Here is a 19,102-nt window from a genome sequence, read left to right as displayed (position 1 = left end):
CAATCAATCAGTCAGATTAAAACAGGCGCAGAGACTGTTATATGACCTTATGTGTTTATCTGTGTGTGCTTCTATAAACTGAATTTGCTATATACTGTACTTAATGCAATCAATGTACTACAATAAGAAATACATTTAAAAAGTCAAATGAATTCCTTTTGTATTTTTAATATTGTTCTTTAATATAATTGTGTATTAAATGAAATCCAAAATACAATATAACATTTTAGTTGTCTAGTCAGCAATATATTATTTAATGACCTAAATGACTTAAATTACCAAAACTGCAATAAAAGTAAAAATGGGAAAGAAAATCACATTTAATGCTATAAATCAAACAGATGGCAAGGCACTCACTGAGCTCTGGTGAAATAGCTTGGAGATCACTTCTATTGTAGTTTTGAATGGAAGACTTTCAGATAATTGAATTCAAACTATATTACTTCAATGGTTGTAAACCTTGCCATGAAATGAGAATCTCACAAATAAAAGAGGATTTTTTTTATTTTAGATGGAAACAATAAGTGCAGTTCTGTTGGTCACTAAAAATCCTAAAAAACAGGTACAAAGCACTTTTCGAACAGCAGAGCATTTTGACACATAATGCCATTACAAAAAGACAAATGTTTAATGAAAAGGGATGATAATTACTAAAAAAACAAAAACAATGTCTATCACAAACTTCTCTGTTAGACAAATGAGGTGTGAATTTATGATGGATCTACTGTGAAGCCTGAAAAATAACTTTCACTTTTATTTCTCCCTTTTCAAAAAGGATTAATGCAGAATTTTACTTTACTTGTGAGTTAAAAATGTATATATTGGAGGGCATTAACTTTAAAAATATATATTTTATTGCATGTAAACTAAATGCAGCATAAACATAAATACGGGATTTTTACATAATATTATATCTTTTGGTGTAAACATTATTACTACAGTTAATGGGTCATGAACACTGTAACTGGCTGTGAAGTAACTGGAACGCTCCCTTAATCTAGAAGCACATTTCTTTCCTACTCTTTTTTTTTGCTACAAGATTAACTTTAGCTTTCATGTTTGCCCTTGCCCCTCATAAACTTTTTTGTAGCTCTATTACAAAACAGGCACAGTTTCTATCACGGAAATGTGGTGCCTTACCATTTTTATCTCCTTGATAATGTTAAAAGCACATTGGATCAAAAGCTTCTCGTAATACAGCCATTCACAGTAAAACTAAGCCTTCCACAGAAGGTTTACTATGATGGCTCTTGGGAGTGCAGGATCAGTCTAAACCTGAAGCATAAAGTACATAATACAACACTAGCATTTTCATAGATAAAAATATTACATATATAATATCTAGAAAATCTATTCTTAGAAAATTTGGTTAGCATTGATTTAATTTTAGTGAAATGCATAAACATAGCTTTAAAAAGGCACTTCAAAGGCATGGATGAAAGCAGGCAAGATCCAATTCACCCATGCTGTTCAAACCCCTAGACAACGTGCCTTTTAGGAAAAGTGGTTTGCAGAAGTGAAACAGAATGGTAGAGAAGGAGACACTTATCTAAACTGTGAGATTCCAGGAAAATCTGATCCTAGCTTGATCTTATGCATGCTGGGGGCCATTTTGTACTTGAGATGTGTTCAAAAATTGTGTTTTGTGAAGCTGGTAATTTACAAGATAATGGCATTCCGACTGCTACGCTAATGAAATATTAACAGCTTTTAAAAGAAACCCGTAAGCTTTCATATTTAGTAAAAACCCTGGAAACATTCATTCATTGCTATTATTTCATTATTCATTTGCTACAGCTTCTTTTCTTTGCTTCCTTTAGAGTTAGAATCTTGATATTTGCCATTTCTTTTATAAATTGCCAATAACATCAAAGCCAAAAGGCCCAATGCAAATATAATGTTATAAAATACAAAATTTTACTTTTTAGGTTTCCATTGCCCTTAAACATTACCTTGATAAACATAAACAAAAAATAAATACTGTACCATATAAATATGGAAATATAAATGGGAATGTAAAACTTTTAAAACCCATATATCTTTTTACAGAAAGATATTTTTGTCACCTTCCAAATAAATTGACAGAAAAGGTATATGAAGAAAGCAATCCTTTCATTAAATAGTCTTTCCAGATGTGCAAAAAATCCCTTTCATGGAAACATGATAAACTGAATTAAATTTATAATACATTATAGTACAGCGCCTAAGAAGTAAATAAAAAATACAGTTGGTAATTGGCTCTTTATTTCCCTATAAACTCTACATTTGCTTATAACTGAAATTACTTAATTCCTTTTTGGAGGGGAGAGCATCATACAATTATCATAATATAGTGCTTTTCTGGGCTCAGTGAGAAGGTTAAGATGCTGTTACTGTATGTGAACATTTGGACTTTTGAGATTGACCAATCTCAAAACTGGCAAATCATGATTTAAGAGCAATTATTAATCATATATAATTATGACATAACAGCAATATAGCATAATAACAGCAATTATAAATCATAATTATAAATGTCACACCTTCTGGTCTATAGTATATACTGTATGGTAGCAGATGAGGGATGTAATCTCTATTGTAATCTACTGTACTGTATAATGTTTAGGGACTCCATTTACTGGTTTACTTGTGAAAGGTCCACATTTCTAAAATTGCATACTTTTTTCTGACTGTTGAGCAGAACTTGGTTGAAAAGAAAAAAATACACCTAAGGATTTGATTGAAGTTGGTTCTTTCTTAATGGGGAAAAAGTGAGCATATTTTATCAAAATCTCAAGAATTAGATCAGCCTTCCTTAGTAAGGAACAGGAAAGGGATGAGGTTTCAATGTACATTTGATTAAAATCTCTGGAGCTTCTCTTGTAGTAATTAAATGTCTTTAATGCAGTGAAAAGCCTCACCTTCCTCTTGTTTGTTGGGCACACATAGAGATAACTCAGCACCGTTTTCAGTCCAACTTTGTCATTCATTTTCTCATATGTTGTTCCATAGTCAGTTGATCTGAAAATAGAAATAGAACACCAGGTTATTTTTTTAACCTAGAAATATTTATTGTGACTCTGGGATATTATTAGAGGGAATTAAGTCAAAGCCCATCCTGTTTACGAATGTCTTCATTTTACCTCCCTCCTCCGAATGTTCAGTAAGCTCAGGATCATGTGTAATAAGCATTCAAAAGAGCATCATATTTCTATTCATATAATTATGTAAAAACTGATGCAAAGCCGATACAGTTACAAATTGAACCCACTGGGCATATAGCAGTGGGTGTGGATTTTGAGGCCTGTGTGCCAATGGATTATGGCTGAGAATCAACAAAAAGGTTTAGCTGGCCAGCCTCTTGAAGCTCCTACAGTCTTAACTGTTCCAATAGGAGTCATTTGACTCATGCAATATATTGTAAACAAGTTAAAGCAAAGGAATTCCCTTTATCTTACTATCTTTACCACATTTTAAACACACTGCTGATATGCATTACATGGTTCCAATTCTTAAACATTAGAATACAGTTCAACACCAATATAGGTGCCATATACAGTATCATGCATTCCCATCCTCAAATATCAATCAGATTATGAAGCAAGTTGGATAATTTACATTTTAGGTATAATACAAATAGAACAAACTAAAGGGCTGGTCTAGACAAAAAACAATGTCATATTATCAATTTTCACCACCGCAAATTAAGACTTATCACAGAGAATAGAGAATAAAGTATAGAGTCCCGCTGTCCATCCAGAATGGCTTGTTACAACAGTTTTTACACCAGAACAGAAAGGTTCAAAACAATTTTTGGAAAATAAACTCAAGCACCTATTATAGCATGCTGGAGTAGTGAAAATGTTGCCAAACAGAATGCATTCTCATTCCCTTTACAAATTGAAGGTCCTATTCCAAAATGTCTGGAAGATTTGGTAGTGGAAATAAAAAAGACATTACAGAACCACAGATACCATACACTAAGCAGAAAAATCATTTCCATAATTTATACAAGTATTTGATGTGAAAATTGGAATGCAAAACAAGGAAAGAACAAAATGTTTTTGTATTTTTAGCTGGTGAAATAATTCAACATTTAATTTTAATTTCCATACTGCTATGGACATGTACGGTACCAACAGAAGAATCATAGCATATCTGATAAGAGCTTAAAGAAATGCTTTATTAGCCCAGACAAATAATATGCAAATACACAGCACAGATGATAATTTCTGACTGACTAAAGTTATAAATAAAATATACTTACAGTATATTTTATTAGTATGCATCTATTTTACTTTGGACAGTCATTTGAAGGTATTCTACGTTTTGTGTTTCATCTCAAGGGTTGACATTTAATTTACAGTTCAAATAATTATTTTTAAAAAAGAAGTAGTACCAATTAAAAGTTCACAGTATTTTTTTTCTTTTGCACTTTCAGGAAATAGACTTTAGTTTCTGAAAATGTACTTGGAATTCTCCTTGAACAATTTATTTAGCTGTTATTGAGTTAGAAGATTAACACTTAAAAGTAAATCTGTAACACTGAATGGGAGAAATAATATTGTGAACTAATGGACCAAGCAAGCCTGATACAGAGCTTTAAAAAGCAAATTACTGATCAGCACAGCAGCACAAAGAAACAACAGCTGTATACCTGGACAAGTCAGTGAGCATATCCTTTTCCTTAATTGAATGCCATTCTCATTTTAATTCAAATACTGTAAATGAGAAAACATAGGAAGAAAATGCAATGACAAGTTTGCATGATCAAATCTGTCTGCCGATCGCTTTTAATGTCTGGCTCTATTTTCTGGTAAGCAGGAGTGAATTAAACAACACTTCGAATTAAGCAGCTCATCTTTTCCAAGAAGAAAACCCCTACAGCTGAGGACTGTGCAGTACATTCAAGGAATGTTAAACTCCATAATTATATATGCTACATTCAGAAACTCTCTGATATCTTCCCATCTGGAAGTGACATGATTTGATGACTAAAAGGTTTCAGAAGATAGTGAATCACAGTTTTGTTTTGGGTTTGGTTTGTTTATCTATTTGAAAGCAGTGCCACTTTTGTTTGCATAAAATGTGCCATTATAACCCAGCTTTAAAATAACTTATTTGTACAGCTTCTCTAGCACTTCTTAACAGACTTCTGCATACTGAATCTGAATGGATTTAAAGAATGTGAAGTGCCCATTACATTCACAGCAGGGTTATATGGATTGAGAACTCTGGCCTTTATTTTTCCCATAGGACTGAAAAATATATCTGTTATTGAAGTGTTGCATTTTATGCTTTGATAACATCAACACATATCTCACTAGTACAATCCCAAGGTTGTGATAAAATACATTTTGTGTTTACATTGTGGCAAAGGTCGGCCAATTATGTACATTCGGTCACATAAAAGAATCTCCTGAGATTTGCTGTATAAAAGCAATCAACATCATTATTTAGCATGCACGTACTGTACAGAAACAGGCAATACTAAAGCAATTTATTGCTTCAAGAATTTTGTAGTGTCAAATCTAATCCACAGAAATTAGTTATCTTATGACACCCGCTAAATGTGAACTTTAAGGCTGAGACTAATATAAAGAGAAAATAGCCACAATACATTTTCAAAAAATAATTAATGTTCGACAGGACATGAGCCATTTTCAAATGACCTGTGTTTCATAAGCCTGGTTCTGTTGAGTAAAGCAAGGTCAGAATGAGGTGCAATTCTCAAATATACTGTACAGTGCCTTATAAAAGCATTCAGATTACTAAATGTCCAATTTTTAGAAATTACAGAATGATGCATACGCATTTTTTCAACGTATTATTTAATTGAAAACCTGAATGCTAAAACGGAAGACTGTTAAGGGTAAAATAAGTTACAGGACATATCAATAAACACTAAATAAAATAAACTGAAATACATTGTTTGCATAAATATTTAGATATGAGTACTCCATATTTAGTGGAAGCGCCTTTGGCAGTAATTACAGTTGCAAATGCTTTTGGGAACGTCTCTACCAACTTGTCGTGATTGGAAGTTTTAAAGTAAAAAAAATAAAACTGCTCAAGGGTCTCAATATGTTTCCAAGTCACTGTACCTGTAAATAAGCTACAGTAGTTAACTTTAAGTCAGTTCCTTCCAAAAGAGTAAGTTCCTACACAGTCAAGATGCACACCCACAGCAGCTTATTTTGAAGTACAATCTCATTTAAAATGGGAACAACGGGAAAGGATTCCTGTTTTATAGCTTTTGCATTATGCCTAGCAGTATTGTAATGGTTTCCCTGAAATTACAATAAGAACCTTTTCATCTCAGCTTAGTCTTGATTGCTTCCGGTAACGGTCACAAAGGCCGCATGATTACAAAGTATAATAACCAAAAGCAAGAGACTTGCATGAGAGTATAATTTCCCACTGATATTAAAAAGACAGCTACAGCAGAAGCACAAACCAATCCTGGTTATATATGAACCTGAGAAATATAGCCTCCTGGGGAATGGACTATATTGCTCCAATTCCTTAATGGCAACAGCATTGACACTATGACCATATTCTGCTACTGAATGGTCTCTCATCAAAAAAGGGACCACAAAAATAGCTACACTGAACTGCATGCAGACAATGAGCTATGCATGTCTGCAAACAGCATTCTGGAGCTTTCTATTGAAATTTCCACAGAGATTATTTCTTTCTGTGTTGTGCAGCAGGCCATTAGTACATGTAGAACTTCAGAGTAGTGAAGAAAATGAACTTGAAGTAATAAGGTTGTGCATACAGTAGCTGGTGTGATTTTTTTTAAGTCAGTACTCATTAGAATGTGGTGCCTTGAGCCTTTTTGTTTAAAAGGGTTCATTAAAAACTCATCAAAGTCAGCAGGAAGCTGATCAGTTACCGTGATTATTACGCAATTACAGCACAATACTGTTAATCGACAAGCTCTATAACTGTTGCTATCCCTTACAAACAATATTCTCCCAGTCTCATGGAGAAAAAATATTAAGCTTAGTTCAGCAGGTGGACCATTACTTCCTGCTGGACCATCACTGTATATTCCACATCTTGGTATTTCTGTTTTGTAGAACATTGACTATAATTTTGATTCTTTATCACAAAAATACATCTGTCACTAACAAAAAATTTCAAATGAACATTTTGAAGAGAATGGAATAAATGAACATAGTAATCAAAGCAGTAAAACTGAACAAAATCACAAAAGTATTTTTTCTGCAATTGTACATAAGGCAATTTATTTTTTATCTCACCTGGCACAATGCAGACTAAAAACAGAATGCTCACACATCCCTCCAAATATTTAATGTCAGTAACAATGTTTAAATGCTTGATGTTGCTTCTACAAACATTCAAAATTGTTTTATCAATGTTATCTCAGTCTTTATGCCTTTGGTTTTAGGAGGGACTAAAACAGGCAGCCATTATAACTTCCACTTTTCCTCTGTTAAGCATGAGTTATATTTCTTTCATGATGCTTTTACTTTCACTGGAGGAAACAGAACTCTAATACCATTGCATTTTAAAGCCAAGAGTGAGTATTTACTCACGACTGCACAGCAAGACACAGCAATAACCGCATCATTAAGTTTGCCGATGACACCACTATAATAGGACTGATCAGTGATGATGACGAGTCCACTTACAGGGATGAAGTTGTACAGCTGCTTAGGTGGTGTCATAGCAATAACCTGGACTTGAACATAAAGAAAACGAAAGAGCTAATAGTGGACTTTCGGAGACACAGGCCACACACTCACAGCCCACTCAGTATTGATGGAACGGAAGTGGAAACAGTCACCAGCTTTAGGTTTTTGGGAATTCACATCTCTAAAGATCTAACCTGGACTGTGAACACTGACTCTATCATGAAGAAGGCTCAGCAGCGCCTTTATTTCTTGAGGTGCCTCAAGCGATGGGGGATGCCAACACATGTGTTGGTGAACTTCTACCGCTGCACTATCGAGAGCGTCCTCACCAACGGGATCACCGTGTGGTATGGCAACACCTCTTCGCGAGAAAGAAAGGCACTGCAGAGAATGGTCAATATGGCCCAGAAGATCATCGGCTGCGGTCTCACCGAGATTAAACAGCTCTATGAGGACCGCTGCCGTGGTAGAATTCTGGCCATCACAGAGGACAGTCACCACCCCGGGCATGAGCTCTTCACCCCACTGCCCTCAGGCAAGAGATATAAGAGCATACGGACACTTACCACTAGATTCTTCAATAGCTTCTATCCACAAGCAGTGAGACTGGCGAACACATTTAGCCATCTCCCTCGGACCACACCTACACCATCACCATCTACCTCATTGTAATTTATTAATTGTACGTCTCCAGTCACTGTTTACACGTCTGTATTGTTTACAGTCAAACTGTCTGCATGTTTACTTGCACATTGTCTATTGTTTGTTTGTACATTGTCTTGATGCACTGTTTGCACTTTGTTTTGTTTTTTACACTTGTTTTATAATCGAGAGACTTTCTGTAAGTAAGAATTCCATTGTACCAGTACCGGTTACATATGGCAATAAAGTTCAAGTTCAAGTTCAAGACACTAAAATGTAAACCAGACATTGTCCACATGTAACAAGAAGATTGCCTTCTATTTTCCGTATTCCATTTAAGCAGCAAAAAGCCATGCAGGTGTTTACATGGAGCCTTTATTCTTCAGAGGAACAATAGGAACCCTGCTGCCAGAACCCTCATTTGGGACTGCCAGAAGGCAATGGCAGATGCTTGCCAGCAAAGCTCACAATTTAGAGTTGGTATATTAAAAATTTGTGTAGAGTACACCCTAAGGGGGACAAAGCAGAACTTCAAAGGACATAGGAAAAAAATCCCCCACCAAATCACCTTGGTCTCTCGTGTACAGTCACAGAGGATACATCTGAAGCAAGAAGGTTTAGAAATGTGTCTACAATCTAGTGCTGTTCAGGTTTGATAAAACAAAAAAAAGGTCTGCAGAGCACAAACTTGGTAGCTCCTGCTGTTTACTTGTCTGGCTACTGGGCAAGCAATGTGAAAACGTGTCGGGGTAGATAACAGGGGCACTAAATGAAGAAAAACTCCCCACTGGATTTCCTGTTAGTTTGCTGCTGCACTGTTGAGATGAGAGTAACAAAAGAATGAGTTGCCTTATACTGTGGCTATCAAGTCCTTAGAGATTCTAAACAATTTGATTCCCTGTTCCAGGGCCATAGTTTGAAGATCTCACTTGGTCCTCCAGAAACTGGTGTGTGCCGGTAAATTTCTTTCTGGTACAACTGTGTACAGTACACTCAAGAAAAAAAAAAACAGTTTTCTTTACATTCTCCTTTTGTGTTTCCCATGTAATTTGTTTCACTATCCACTATGGACAAGAGAAAGAGACATGTACAGTATGTACACATTTATTGACTGAGAAATACAAGTACGCTCTTCTTGAAAGAAAGCAGTGTATTTTTCACTGTTGATTTCATAGAAGTATATAATGTTGACTTGTCAATTTCTTTGAGAATTTAGAATACTTTATGTGAACTTGTCATCTTCTCAGTTAAACACAGAAATGATTAAGGTCTTTTAGCTTGTGAGATATCCGTGTAAGCCTGAGAATGTACCAGGACACTCTCCTCTGAACAGATTCCAGAACAGAAATACATACTGTGCAATTCTGTAAAGTGGTGACCAAAGCAGAACATAAAATTCTAAATGAAGCCTTACAGATACATTGAACAATTTAAAGATGGTATCCCTTTATTTACTTTATGCACTGTTAACTATACCTTCCAGTATTCTCTTTGCCTGTTTGCTTTCTGAAATTACCTTTGCCTGTTTGGTATTTGAAATTACAAAGAATGTGGTTAGACACATAGACAGCTCCTTTTCCTAAGAGGCTGCTTCAACTTCAATATAATATACTTTATATATAAACAGAATATGCTACTTCCATGTAATATGCTGAAATTGTCTGCATTAAAGCCTATCTGGCAGGCAACATTTAGTGGAGAAGTTTTAACAAGCAAATCTGTGTACCACAAAATTATAAATATTAAAACAAAGGAAACATCACAATGCAAAAATGGGGAATTTCTGATCCTGTTACACATATGCACAAGTTTGTTTGAAATGTGCACATTTAAACTGTGCACAATATACAGTATGTTCAGAAAATAAGAAATACATTTTTCTGGAGAGGTGAAAGGTTTTTAATATTTTTATAGCAAATCCGGTATGCCAGTGCGCATCACTAAATGTGATATATAGAATATTGAAAAATATTTCTTACAAATATAGAGATACTGTAAGAATTCAATGCCCAAAGACTTAAGAATAAAATAGCTTGTTAAAACTTTTATGATTACCACAGAACTCCATTCCAAAGTTTATGAAAAAAGTATTTGTGATGAGGCAGAGGGTGTCTAGAGCAACAAACACCATTTTTAATAATCTTCCCTGCCATCAGCATTTCTTATCTCTGCAGTAGGGCTTTAGAATAGCATTTCACAAGAAATTGGGTGTTATCTACTTAACAAAGGGGATACAAACACATTTACCCAGGGCACACAAACTCCTGTTCTAAAATAATTCACTGAACCATAATTGAAAATAGCTGGGGAGAATTGCACTATTGCACTGTTATGCAATCTGATGTTCAGAGTTGGTAAGTGTGGGGACAGTTTCTATAAAGGTGGTTGGAAGCAAATACAGTATAAAGAATATAGAACATTTTATTATTTATTTTGTAGATCTGATTTAATTTTATTTCCTTTTACAATGTAACTAATTACAGATGAAAAGAAATAGATATAAAAGTAAAAATAGAAAGTAAAAAAGGATACAAGACTTCTCAGGTAGTTGTGGGACCACACTACAAAGAGATACCCATGTAAAGACAAACAAAACCACATAATCTGCATATTTCATACAAAAAAAACTAAAAAAAAAAACATTTTCTTGCAGCTACAGTACTTGTGTCATATACCTACAGAAGCCCGTTTCCACCAGGGAGTAAAAAAAGGCGCTATGGTATCTCAGAATTCTGACTTAGTAACTCAGAATTCTGATTTTAAACTGCAGAATTGCGACTTCATATCTCAGAATTGCGACTTAGTGACTCTTCATTCCGACTTGATATCTCGTAATTGCGACTTTTTATCTCACATTTGTGACTTCGAAATAGCCCATATTTCATTGTCTGTCCTTTTGTTATTGTAACAGATTCGGGTTCTAGGGCTTGTGCCCTCGCCGCTCCCACCATACTTCGTGCCTCATTGCATTGACTCGAACCCAGGTCTTGCCAGCTGAGCTAAAGAACACTTTCTTTAGCCCCGGCAGCCAGCATCCCTGTTATGCGCAGGGGAGGGCGGTGCCGTCACCACACTGCAACCAGATCGTACACCCTGTATGTCGGCCGTTCCATTACACTATATTCATGAATCGTACAGGATCATAGGATCTATAGGCCTGAAGACTTGTCTTGTACAGTGTCCTGATAAAAATCAAATTAATTACACTAATTTTTATGGAATCCCATTTCCGCCATTGAGGCTCCCATAGTAACCGGATGGAACAGTGGATGGTGGGATATTTAAAAACGTTTTTATTTTAACACCAGAAATATAAAAACGGAGACAGAAAATGAAATGAGATACAGAAATAGACACTTCACATCCAGAGGAATTCACAATTATAAAAGCTGAAACTTATACTTTGTACATATTTCCATTGTATGTCCTTTTTTACTTATAAAAGAAGGTCTTCTTTAGCTCGGCTGGCAAGACCTGGGTTCGAGCCAATGCACTGGGACATGAACTAGGGTGAGAGTGGTGAGGGGCACAAGCCCTAGAACCTGAATCCACTACAATAACAAAAGGACAGACAATGAAATATGGGCTATTTCGAAGTCGCAAATGTGAAATAAAATTCGCAGTTGCGTTTGTTTTACTCCCTGGCAGAAACAGGCTTCCATATATACCAGAGCAGACAAATCAGGGGAAAAAAAGCTTAAACTCGAATCCCCCTCACAGTACACTGCCTGTGCAGACACTTGGTTATTGAACTACTCCATTTTGTATATTATATAAAATATACTATAACCTTATATAGTAATATATATATTGCTCACACCTGAAGAAGGCTCCACGGCCGAAACGTTGTGTTCTCTTTCTTCTTTTTTTCAGCATGGAATAAACCTATTACTTGTTCCTTTGCATACTATAACCTTGCAATGTAATACAGGCTTTTTATTTTTAACACATATTTTTTAGAATAAATTGGATACATCCATCAAATGACTGCACTTACTGTATCATAAGGATTTAACATAAAAAAACAGGAGAACAGGAACATTCAGAAAGCAGAGCTGTAAGGGGTGAGTATCATGCTATTTCCATATCTTTTATTATTTGACTGCTGTGTTACAGCCAAATAGGGAAAAGACATTTGCTATGGACGCAAAATGCATTGCTGACTGCTGCTGAATCAAAATAAGCCCCCTACATTGGTTCACAGTCAGACATTGATCAAATCACTTGTTCTGTGTATCCCTGTTTCTAAATGCTCAATTTGCCTGTTGTTCAATAAATTAAAGGTCTCCAACTAAATGCAACTAAAAAAGGTTAACTAAAAAGGAACGTTGCCTATTCTGAAACAAAACTGGAAGAAAACATCAGCAGAAAAATGAGAAAGAAATGAAAATTATGTCTAAAAAACTCTGTTGTTAGATTCTATACTTTTACATTTAATAGAAATGACTAATGTGTGTTCTTTGATAGATAAAAGCTAGTGGCAATTGCACTTTGCAGACCCATATGCTGGGATGTTTGGCCTGAGTAAATCTAATAAAAAAGACAACTTCTAAGTAAAATAGAAAGTGGAATGACAAATGCCTAAGTATACTAGATATTCCAGATGCTTCTATTGATATGAACACAAATAATATCCTGCACAGCATTATTATTTTAATGGGAAAGGCCTGCTGTTGCTCAGCTGTGTTGAGATATGTGTCAAATGTTTCTTGTACTGTAGGTTAGCCTAATGCAACAAACAGATATCAAAGCTTCATTTAACAGATACCTGGATGCCAAGTGATGAGAAATACAGGCACATTGAAAGAAAAACTTGTTTTTTATTTTTAAAAAAGATATATACATTGAGTATTGAGCTTTTTTTCTAAACAAACCTACAAGACGTGATTAAGATAACAGTAGCAATGCATTAAGGAATATGAAAGAATAGAGAAATTAAAAGCATAATGTTCATATCCAGTATACAGTCCCTTGAAAAAGTATTCACCCCCTTCCAAAAACGTCCCATTTTGATTAATTAAAATAGAAAATGTACATTTTTTATAAAATTATTATTTTTAAACAGAATTGGATACTAAAACTAAACTGAGAATTGATGTTTTGTTAAAAAATATTTAATTACTTTTCTATATATATATACTTCAGCAAAATGGAACTTCATTGGAATGGGGTGAATATTTTTGGAAGGCACTACCCCCCTAGATATGGATGAATTATGCAGCAGGGATTTGTTCAATATAGACCTTTGCATTGTGGAGTTAAATTGAATAAAACTGTCAGAAATTCAATACTAAACAGCATCAGAATAGGTCATACCTAACGACTTTATTTGAAGAAATACATTTTACCTCAGCTACATTCAAAAGCCTTTGAATTATTGTCACTGAAAATAGTTTTCAATCATTTTTGAAAAATCATAATTTTTATCATATCTCTTACTTGTTGCAGACGTTTACTCTGTGTTCCATGGTTGCTGTTCTGTCCTACTTATTTGCTGTGTTGACTAAGTGCTCCTACAAATAACATATAGAGTGTAAAGGCATTTTCAAATTTGTGTGCCAGGACTTGTCTAGTAAATGCACACTTTCCAGAACCACAGGAATATTATACCTGTATATCCTTATGTATTCGTTTTTGTTTTTGCTCTATATGCTTGTTTTTGGATCCCCTCCGTCACCTGTCAGAGCAGTGCATTCTTCTGCTAAACAAGCCTCTTTTCAAGATACACATAAACTTTCAGGCAATACAAGCAAGCCTGATTACTTCTCTGCAGCCAAACCAATATCCCATTAGAACACGGTGCTTGAGCTGTCAGATTCCTACCCTAAGTTTCTAACTAAACAGAGAACCAGAATTGAGATGTTTCTCATTCACAATGGCTACCTGACCCAGAGATCTATAATGATGCAACTGAAAAAAATTTTTTTAAGAATGTATAAATAAAATAAGCAAAAAATGTGCTTTAGCATATAAAACAGCAAATCTAAGCAATCCTATGTCTAAATAAATTCCAGAAATGAATTGGTCTAATTTTAACATTTGCTCCAGCTTGTCCCAGTCATTAGCAGCAGCTAGTGGAGACACAGCTAGACCAAGAGCTATTGGACTAAACCTACACAGTGATATTACATTGTACAACAAAAAGGAAAACTCTAATGAAAATGCATTGAGCAGGGGTTTTCCTATGTATGTAATATTAGCAAATATGAGGGTTTTAATGCACTCTGAAGTTAATTTCTTAAAGCATAAAGAATGAAAGGATGTTTTTGGTAAAGAATATTTGCAAAAAATTCAGAAGAAATATACAAAACCATACACAGTGATGCACCCAGATGTAGAGGTTCCTATGATCGTTGCTGTGCAGTACCATACATTTTGTGCAATGTGTTGTACTCATCTGTCAATATCTTTGAGGAATATGACCATCATCAAAGCCAATTTAAAAAATAGTGTATCAAACTGTTATTAATGTTTGAATTCACATCATCATAAAATGCCTTCCAATGTTTAGTTCCCTAATTTCCCCTATTCTGAAACCATTATAGCAGTTCAATATGCACCACACTAATGTACACTCATAAAACAACATCCTTAAGACTTTGGCCAAGGAATATGTAGGTTTTCATTCATATCTTCTTTGAAACTCCCCCAAATAACACAAGATATGTAAAGCTGAAAAGGACTGTCATCTGAATGTGTGATGCTCAAGGTTTATGGGGATAGAAAGCAAAAGTAAATGCAATATCTTTGCATAAGTTAATGATGTAGTGCCAGACTCTCATATCTCCTTCTCTCCAGTCAGTAGTTGTAACAAGGGAACACTTCCTTGGAATTGTCCTGGTAGATTGATGAATCTCTGCCCTATAGTCACAAACATTTTACTTGACAGTTGTTTGCATCACCCTTGATACCACTTTAGACTGGATTTGTTTGGATTATGAGAAACATCGTATTTATTTGTAGGAACTGAGTCTCCTTAAGTTATTGCATTGGGCTCAAGGGGATAACAAATTGAGAGCAGCAGGCCACATCACAGACAACATAAGTATTAGTGTATGGTAGAAGAGGGCAATGTATACAATGCCTAACAGCGTTAAGCTGCCTAAGCTTAATAGAAGCTGTGACAAGGAGTGCTGACATACTTGATGGTCAAAGTTATTAACTGAGAAAAAGCTTCAAGCAAGAATCATTCTGGTTGAGTTTCCCATACAGTCATACTGTAGATAGGTTGTCTATTGTATATGTTGTATATTCAATAGTTTTCACTTTTGTTGAAAAGCACCTGTTTCCATAATTATTAGTAGTACTTCTGCTTCTATCTCAATTTCTAAATTATAATCAAAAGCAATAAAATAAACATTATAGCCATTTCTGGACAACGGTAAGGTCATGTATCAAGACATTCCCATGTTATTTGTGCACAAAAAGTACAGTATATTATTATAATTCCATAAAACAAAATGTATTCCTTTGCATTTATTCACATAGGAAATACTTTATTTGTCACTCATTCCTCAATGAATATCAATGATACTTCTAAATCTGTGTAAAAATCAAAAGCAGTTTTTCCTTTTTCTGTAATCATTATGGGCATGCACTGTGAGCTCAAATAGGTTCTTTCATGTGCAGCCCATGAGGGAATGCCATATTAGATAACAACATCTCTATTAAACAGAACCAATGCATTAACAAGACACAAGTGTAATGAAAAGATAAAAATACATGAATGGCATTTATTTCTAACATTCCCTTGCACTAACTTGCAGTTCAAAGTATTGTAGTTAAATTGCAAACGAATTCCATAGAATTGAAGAAGATATAAATTAAGATAAAGAAAATGTTGTTTTAACTGGACCTTTAGCATTAAGATAGAAATATTTTTTGACTGATATTCCATATTTTAAAGGGCCCATCATTGTCCAGTGAATCCCATTTTTTTCTTATTCTCTTTTTAATTTTCTTTGAAGTGTTTACAGATGTACTGTACATTTTACAATCAAGCAACTGTCCCAAATCTGGAAAAAGTTGATATCCTCATATATTTAAATTTGTGGGATTCTTCCAAAATTAATGTAAAAGAAGCAATGTTAATTATTGTTTAACATACACCTGATAGTTCAATGTCAGAATTAAAGCAAATAAAATTGTCTGAAAGCGAAGTAAAAGGCAAATAAATGCTTTTATTTTGAAAGAGCAAAATTTTATGCTTTTCATTTTAAGGCTGTCTTTAAAGGGCTTATCTGTTGCATTCCAGGATTTTGATAGAAACAGCTCCCTAATTACTATATTGATCCTGCTAATCATCAATTAAATAAATAAGATACTGACTACAGAAAAGTCTGGAATGGAGAAGATTGGAAAGTCTGCAAGTTGAGTTGCCCTAGCCTAACCGCCCACAATGCTTAAATGATAATTATCAGCAACACATATATACTGTACTCCATTCAGTACCAGTTTTATGATATTTCCTCTATCTCTGTATAAAATATGAAAGACCTTATGTACAGCAAATGCATTAATAAGTGTCTAAAACAAGTTCCTACAAGGTGATTCCCAAGATACCAAGTTTATTTCTCAAAGCATGCATACTGTGGTAAAAGTTCCAAAATTGGATATAATTTAAAATTCTTTCACTATTATTCAAAAGTACTAACTTTTCTGTAATTTAAAGTGTCGCTGTTTTTTACACGAGGATAAAGGTCTGTATTAAACAGATAAACCAGTGACAGTGTATTTCTTGAATTTCTTATGGAATCATATTAATTGCATAACTGCCGACTTCAAACATAGCATGACTCATGCTTGGCACAGCTTATTAACCTGGATGGTGTAATTGCTTACGCAATTAGCTCACTGAAAAATCAAAATAAATATGTAGATAAATATAATGCTAATTTACCTTTCTATCATTTGACTTGTATTCTACTTTGATTTCCACAAAAAATCTGGGGTTCACAGATTTTTCCAGGGGAGGGGAGAGCCACTGTAGCACTATCCACAGTTTTAGAGAGAAACGCGATTTCCAGCTATTACTGCAGGTAAACCACACCTAACATCTCTGTAAACATGCCTTAATGAAGAATCTGAAATCATAAGAGTAAGATGGTAAACCTAAAATGTGCATACATTTTAACTTCTGTTTTTCTGCCCATTATGCACACAATCTTGCTAAAAATCTGAAAGATATCTTGAAAATCAAATACTGCTTCGTCTGGTTTCTTATTGTCAATATTTTTTTATCTTAAATTAAAAATCTAATTTAAGATTTGCTTTCCCTCATTTTTCAGCCCTTGATTGATGTACAAAGTACACAATATGCTCTATTCAAAGTAAAATCACTGTTATACAGCTGTGGTTAACATGTGCCTGCAGCACTTCAGAGTCATGATAAGAGAATGGAATTTTTTTTAGCAGTTTGGCAGTGCAGAGTTGGATATCATATCAACAGAAACTACAATTAACAAGACAAACATCAAAACAAATATTTCAAAATTAACATGTATCAATGCTAATTTAAGTAAGATCATGAGTGTCCATTAATGAGTGGCAGGTGGTGTGGCACAGTGGAGTGAAAATATTTCATTTCTATAGAAAGCTCCACTGTTACTGTAGCTCACTGTTTTTTTCCTACCTGTCTACCACCGCGTGAGAATGCATTAACTGCTGCAGTCCAATTTTTGGCTCACCTATAAGAATTCCTCACACAGCTACACAGGTGCACAGCCAGTACCTTGTCAAAACCTTTACAACCCAGGAGCCTTTCACTCCAAACAGCATTGTTTCTCCGTATGTTTACGCAGCACATTTTTTTTTCTTCTCTTCCTTTGCTCTTAGAGTACATTTCTTTACTCTCACTGTCTTAACAGTATCTAAGAGACACCCCTTTGCCTCCTAAGCTCTTCTCACGCCAGTGCCTCTAACTGTTACGGATTCAGTCAGTGAAACCGAAACCAAGTAGTGAACCCACTTGCAGGAGCTGACAGAGACGAGTTGTGATCCAAATACCGTAGCCGAAGGAAAGAGCCGAGAGTCCAAGAGAAGCCAGTGATCCAAACCGAGAGGGAGTAGCCAAAGCCAAACCGTAATCCGGAACCGTAGACGAAGGGGAGAGCCGAGAGTCCAAGAGAAGCCAGTGAACCAAACTAGAGATAGCAACCGAAGCCGAGCCGTAATCCAATAGACGTAGTAAAAGGAGAAAAACCGAAGTCAGAACCAGAACAGTACGAGGAAGTTGAAGGCGTAGCGCAACTAAGAAGCTCGAAAGGGAAACCAATACTGAGCGAGGAGGTAGGGAAAGACTAATGCTTAAATACCAGATGAGACGGAGGTGTGGTGGTGAACGCGTACCGTGATAGGTGGACTGATGAACTAAAGCTACGCCTTCTTCTGCCTCTTTCGTTGCCGAGAGGCAGGGATCGTAACACTAACTCACAAAGACATAGACTCAAACCAGCATTCGCCGATGTTCCCAAAATTGCATTGTTACAGTGGTTTTTACTTCAATTTATCTTTTAAAGAGAGTCCACATTTTAAAAGAATTCAGGAAGCATCTTCATGTTTCAGAGAAGGAAACATATTAAGTCGGATACTCTTGTAGATGATGTGGGGATTTAATATTCTTAACAATCAAAAAATTGCAACAGCAAATTGTGAGAGTACTTGACAAATTTTAGGAATAACTGATGGTCTTATACACAGATTTTAAGCATATACAACATACAATCTATTGATATAAAATCAATAAATGCATAACAAGCATCAAATGTAATGGGATGTTATCGGTGATGATCTGCTGGGATACGATGCAAATGGCTGAT

General features: G+C 35.1%; 1 protein-coding gene across 1 annotated transcript in view; it reads right to left on the bottom strand.

The window, feature by feature from the left end:
• Nucleotides 1–19,102, bottom strand: part of sorcs3a (sortilin related VPS10 domain containing receptor 3a) — a 273,164-nt gene that overhangs the window by 130,246 nt on the left and 123,816 nt on the right. The window contains exon 3 of the mRNA XM_006630827.3: nucleotides 2,901–3,000. Coding sequence (XP_006630890.2) covers nucleotides 2,901–3,000 — 100 coding nt within the window. The remainder of the gene's footprint in view (nucleotides 1–2,900; nucleotides 3,001–19,102) is intronic.

This window comes from Lepisosteus oculatus, chromosome 4 (assembly GCF_040954835.1).
Source record: "Lepisosteus oculatus isolate fLepOcu1 chromosome 4, fLepOcu1.hap2, whole genome shotgun sequence".
Taxonomy (NCBI): Eukaryota; Metazoa; Chordata; class Actinopteri; order Semionotiformes; family Lepisosteidae; genus Lepisosteus; species Lepisosteus oculatus.
The sequence above is the reverse complement of the archived record's forward strand: the minus strand, read 5'-3'. Positions and strand labels throughout refer to the sequence as shown.